General features: G+C 39.7%; 1 protein-coding gene across 1 annotated transcript; it reads left to right on the top strand.

The window, feature by feature from the left end:
- Positions 1-571: 571 nt before the first annotated feature.
- LOC307037672 (uncharacterized protein) lies at positions 572-2,205 on the top strand. The gene is made up of 7 exons (XM_079678727.1): positions 572-629; positions 702-1,012; positions 1,091-1,156; positions 1,242-1,330; positions 1,535-1,632; positions 1,717-1,822; positions 1,916-2,205. The coding sequence occupies exons 2-7, from the start codon at positions 968-970 to the stop codon at positions 1,917-1,919; spliced, it is 408 nt and encodes a 135-aa protein (XP_079534853.1). The 5' UTR covers positions 572-629; positions 702-967; the 3' UTR covers positions 1,920-2,205.
- The last annotated feature ends 4,082 nt before the right edge of the window (positions 2,206-6,287 follow it).

Raw genomic sequence — 6,287 nt, 5'->3', positions numbered from 1 at the left:
AGTTCAGCCCTTATTTTCTGATGTTTGGGAGGGAAGCGAGGTACCCGTCAGAGGTGCCCAAGGAGTATGAGGTAAGATCTGATAATGTCCTCATCCTTTTTAATTATTCATACTATTTCAAACATCAATGTTTTCTCAACATTCTGACGCTTTTCTGTGGCAGATAACGGAAGAGAAAGTCAGCAGCTTGTTGCAAATGGAGGAAGTCTTCGAGGGACTCAAAAAACAGGAGGCAGTTTTCGCGAGGGTGAAAGGTAACATAGCAAAAAGCCAAGATAAGATCCGCAAGAGGAAAGAAGGTGGGCAAGTGGACAATTTTCAAGTGGGGGATTTCGTTTTAAAACGCAACAAAAGGTCGGAACAGAGGAAAGGAGGAAAGCTAGAGGCAGACATGTTGGGACCATTCACGATCCTAAAAATTGAGGGGAAGGTAGCGGACCTTGCTACAAAAAAAGGAAAAAAGACAATGAGAGTGAACATTGATCATTTGAAACACTATGTCCAGCCAGAGGAGAGGATCCCTGCTAAATTACAAAAAGTGTTGGATCCTTCTCCTCCGGCTGCTCCACTGCCCTCGACCTCCACAACAGAGTGCCAGGCACGAGTAGCATCCTCTGCTGTAGAGACTTGTAAGTGAACTGAAACAAAGCCCACCTTAAAGTATGCATTTCATTAATAACTAACATGCCTTTTTTTTATAGTAATCCGAGACATATGGGCAGGGAGGAGACAAGAGACTGTGGGCCAAGAATGGCCCATACAAAATATACAGTCAAAATCTGTTGGTCTTGGCCCCGGGAGAGGAGTTGGAGGGAGAGGTAAGCCTACTGTATATGAAAAATGTAAGTAGGCAAACTGATCATTCTGAAAATGGGTTCAAAAGATACTGGTGTATTCATAGATTGTGAATGCCTATCTGGCATGGGTTGGGGCCAAAGCTGGGGTCTTCATTGTGGACTCCTACCTAATGACTTCCCTCTGGCAGGGAACCCACAAGGGAGGCTTAAGAAAGGTGAGTAGAGTACTAGAAATAAGTGTATATATGAACATATGTATGTACTGATGTACTGTATGTACAAATATTTTTCAGTTGGATTTGTCAAAAAATGAGGTGGCAGCCGGAGCTGTCTGTGGCGGGGCACACTGGACCCTCATTGTAAGTAATCTAAAATGTTAATGGGTCAAGACATTTTTATTTATTCAACACTCAACACTTTAATAATTTCTTTGCACTTCCATAGATCATGTATCTGAATGAGAACAGGTCCCTGTTCTTGAACCCATTGGGGGCCAAGGAAGAGCAATTAATCATATGCAAAGATGTAACAAGGTGAATAAAATATAAGCTCTAATGTGTTTACTAGACATATTCAGGATTTTTGATTATATTAAGAGGGAGCAACACAAAGCCACATAAATCATGTTCCTGATTACTACTGTTTTACTTGAATACCAACATGCAGCTCTTCTTGACTTAAAAAAGGATCTGAATTGGGCTTATATACAAAACCCAATCTATCTGTTTCCTATGTAGATCGCTGGTCCGGAAACACAGACCTTCAGTTGGGAGATGGGCTTGCACAACAATCGATCATCCCAAACAGATGGATTCTACGTGTGTTGGTTCTGAAGGTAACATTTAGTAATGTGTGTGTGTATATATAACCATCTGTAATTAACAAAAATTATGAAGATACTTATGACAGACCTTTTAAGCTTGCAGAGCAAATACTGCAAAAACAACAGGTCCAGTACCCAGTGGACCAGGAAGGAGTGGCCTCAATGAGGTTAAAGATGGCAATGGCTCTGGTGAACAACTCAGGTATACAGGACTAGACAGGGGAAACATAAATATTGTGTCTTATTTGGCATTTCAATACCTTAATGCCTGTATTTCTTAATAATTTTTTTACAGATGACATATCCGAGCTGTGTCGGGCCTGTGGGGAACATAGCATAGGGCCTAAGGTTGACCAATGGGTAAGAAGTTGTATTTATTTCCTGACCAACATTTGGCTGGAGGACTGGGATACACCCTGGATTGGTTACCTCTACAGCACTGGGTGAACACTCTCTATAACAGATATTATAAATGTTTACTTTAATTCACCAAACTTGCATGCCTTTGCACTATGGGATGACACTGGAGCAGTTGAAGAAACTTCTGAGCATGGACTCTAAACAGAAAGGAAAACAGCTAAGATCTAAAACTATGCATTGGTTGCTTAATGAAATGTAAACAACTTGATTACTGCTTACTCTGGATGAGGGATGTTAAAATGTTTGTCAAAATTCTAACAAGTCGTTTTTCTGTTTATTTTTAAGATCGAGTGCACTGGGTGCACTATGTGGTACCACACGTACTGTGTTGGGGAGCCCTCTCTCAATGCAGATTTCTTTTGTAAAGGCTGCACTTCTTAGACACACACACATATACACACACACACACACACACACACACACACACACACACACACACACACACACACACACACACACACACACACACACACACACACACACACACACACACACACACACACACACACACACACACACACACACACACACACACACACACACACACACACACACAGTTTATTATTTCTGTTGGCAAAATCCTGAATGTCCTCTTCCAACATGAGGGTAACATGATAACAAAGGTATCAACTGTAGCTGTGAACATGACAGGATGTGTGATTACCTAGAAGAGCATCAGGACTGTTTGAGGCATATGATAGCTATGTGATTAACATGATGATTCAGCCTCTATGGAGAGAGACATATGACAAGCATGATCATTTCTGACGTGGAGCTAATCTGAAGTAAACATTGAATACTGCTTTCTATTCCTCCATCTTGTGACTGTGGAACTCCCTCTCTTGGATATCAGCATGTGAAGGACACTGTTCAGGAACTAGTTGATGCTCTGTATGTGATGACTCCTTCCATTCTGGAGAGGATCACAGATACATGGATCCTGAGGCTCAAGCTCAAGCCGGTGACCAGGGAGATTGTTCTAACAATTTCCAATAAATGTTATTCTGAAACATAACTATCACTGTTGTCTTTCCTTCTATAAATGAAGCCAAAAAGATGTCAAGCTGGCACTTAGCCCTCCAAAAAGTGCATGGTTGCAACTTAGACAGTTAATCATTTTATATCAGTGGGTCCTCATGGTGCAACACGGAAGGCAGACATAATTGCTTAGACACAGGTGTCACATGAACTTTAAATGCTCTGGAAAGTTCCTTATACAACTTTAGCCTTTTTTGTCTCATGAAGTCCCTAAGTGACACACACTGAACAGTCTGGTGGGTCATGGTCCTTGTCATTTGCTTTTGTGTTCCCATAACAACATGTCCAAGATGTCCATGTGCCAGGCTAACACATGTGACAGAACTAGCTACATTTGGAAATGTTTTTTGTTGCTAAAGCTAACATTCAAGCCATTTAAGAATAAAAATGCTTACATGACATGTCATTTGTTAAACATTAAGCTGTCTTTGGCTCTTTTCTGATTCTGATTACATATACATATGTTGTAGAAACATTTCTTGATGAAATTGATATGAAACAAATGCCATAAATATTGCTGTGACACATGGTGTCACATCGGGACATTAACCCTAAACATTCACAGTAAACCCAGAGTGACATATATGTACAATTACAAATATGATTATGATCTGCTCAGTTAATTTAGCTGATTCAATTATATTTAGTTAACATATTCTTTATTATTCAATTGAAAGTATGTTCAAACAAATGTAAACCAAAACATCATCCTCATTAATGAAGTTATAAATAAGAGTTACTTTACGATTAAAGCCCAATGTGACATATATGTCACATTTCAGATATTTGACACTAGGGGGGTTACTTGTCAGAAATGTGTCTATTTAGTCTAAATGACGTTCCCCTTAATTTCCCCAAAAGTAGAAATGGGTCCGGGTTCTTATGGGTTAAACGTATAGGCTTAAAGGCATAATAGAACTACTGTATTATATGTATTCAACGTTTGCCCCGCTGGACTTACTTTTATGTGGTTGACTGTTACTGTGACATATCAGCATAGCCACGGAAGATAGTTTGTGTGTTTCATTCCCATGCATCAAGGTTATTTTTTATGTATGTAATTGTTTTTCCTGCACAGTGTAGAGTCTTGTTGTGATGAGAGGGATACAGGTATTTCATCAAAAAAACGTGCTCCCTGGAGAATAGCTACAGAATTGATATCAAAATTTAATCGGAGCTGATCACAACTTGTCATGAGTGATCCAGTCATGTCGATGAGCGTTTGTGAATAAACAACTTGTGTTTTACTTTTAGGCTGTCTGAAGGTATGGACAGCTATCAAAGCTAATATACATCACATTAAGAACGATGAACAAATGAAAGTCGGAAACAAATAATATAATTTAAATTATTTATTCAAGTTTGCAATATTTTGAACAGGCATCTACACAGTCACCTACTTTGTAATGTTCGATACCTCCCTGTAAGCGTCACGATATCGACCTCTCCCCCACAACCTCACATACGAGTACTGAATGTGCATCAAAGTGATCCTATGGAGGCAGATATAGCAAAAGATGAACGTAAACGACAAACGATGTTTCTTTCCTGGTAAGTCAACAATGGGTCCTCAATGTACACGCCCCGGATTCCTATGACGAAAATAATAGAATGTCGCCAGTTGTCATGACTCAACTTGTACTGTAACACCGGTACTCAGTAAGAAGTGCCGGTACTACATGGGTAAAAATCAGAAGTGCCGGTACTGCGTACCGGTGAGTACCGGCCCAATTCAAGCACTGGTTCTGGTACTGTATGTACAATCAATACTCCAGACTACGACGTGCTATATTCAACGTTTATTGGTATACCAGAGGCGTCTATCGTTTTTCCAACCCAGTTTAGATTTAACCACGCCCACTTCCGCATTACGCAAGCGATCAACTATAGAGAGGCGAAGTCACGCCCATCTACTTCCGGTCCATTGGACCCCGGAAGCGAAAAATTATACTTTGAATTCAATGGAGAGAGAAAACGTATCTTTTGATCCCGTTTGAATTGTGCCACGAACTACACATATGATGTTTGTCAATCTTAAACAATCATTTCCATGTCAAAAAAGTCACATTTTGTCGTAAAACTGTTGAAATATAAGACTATGAAAAATACGCGACTACAAAGACTACAAATCCCAAATCCCATTCTGGGTCGCGCATGTGATGTCACAGGCGATAATGCTCCAAGTGGTTGCGACTCGTAATTAAAGCGAAGAAGAAGATTTCATAACTGATTTATTCCCTCCAATAAATATAAGAGATTGCTCCAATAAATTCACTTTTACAAGATGCCTGTGTGCTTTGTACCATGTTGTAATCACAAAAGTGATCATACCACTTGCTCGTTCTATCGCTTCCCCTCTTATGAAAGGACCAGGAGTCGCTGGATCAGACATATCAGGTAATATCATAGGTAATATACATGTTTTGCATGGAACATAGTCAAGTTAGCTACCTAGCTAGTAGCGACGAGTAGCGAGCACGTTAGTTAGCATTACATTACTTAGCCTTGTCATTTTTAGTAGCCTTACCATTAAGTTATTATTTTATTACATGAAGTACACCAAAATGTTAAACAGTAAGAGTAGTCATCATGGTAAGTATTTCGTGAAACATTTGAAGAGTGGCCTACTGCGCCCTCCACCGGGTGCTAAGGAAGCAGTTCAGGGAGAGTCGAAGGAAGGCAGGCAGGCAGGGAGCTTTGCATGACATTCTTCTGGACATGTGTCATTGTGATGACAGTAAGGGTGAGTCAATCTGTTGGTTGGAAAGACAGTAGTTGAGTGATTACTGAGAGAAAATTATTAAAATAGATAATTATTCAGTGTTGTTACTTTAAAGTGTTGTTACTGACCTTTTTCTCTTTTATTTTCTTTACCTCACCTGTAATTGCTGAGACCCTGAGGAACATGCACACTGACCTGCTCTGGCAACCTGATTTCCACTGTACGTAATAGTATTTGGTTATGGTATATTATTTATATACATCAAAGGCACAATGCACCCCCCAGAGAGACACATGTATTGAGTGTGATTTTGCATAGGTCATGTGAAATTATCTTTACATACTAGAAAACTGTAGGAGCGGCAACTTGTTTTGAAATTGAATTTTTAATATCCGATAATAAAGTTGATCTGTTTTCTTTATTCTTCTCTCTTCCCAGCTCCATCCATCACCATTATCTGTTCCTGCAGGTCCTGCTTGCTAATAAA

The sequence above is a fragment of the Notothenia rossii genome (genome assembly GCF_949606895.1).
Source record: "Notothenia rossii genome assembly, chromosome: 4".
Lineage (NCBI taxonomy): Eukaryota > Metazoa > Chordata > Actinopteri > Perciformes > Nototheniidae > Notothenia > Notothenia rossii.
This window is presented reverse-complemented; position numbering and strand designations above follow the sequence as displayed.

Bases quoted from the DNA above. Each gene is read 5' to 3' on its own strand.
- LOC307037672 (XM_079678727.1), top strand. From the start codon at position 968: ATGACTTCCCTCTGGCAGGGAACCCACAAGGGAGGCTTAAGAAAG. The intron at 1,013-1,090 runs GTGAGTAGAGTA...AATATTTTTCAG, and splicing joins ACAAGGGAGGCTTAAGAAAG to TTGGATTTGTCAAAAAATGA. The intron at 1,633-1,716 runs GTAACATTTAGT...AGACCTTTTAAG, and splicing joins TACGTGTGTTGGTTCTGAAG to CTTGCAGAGCAAATACTGCA.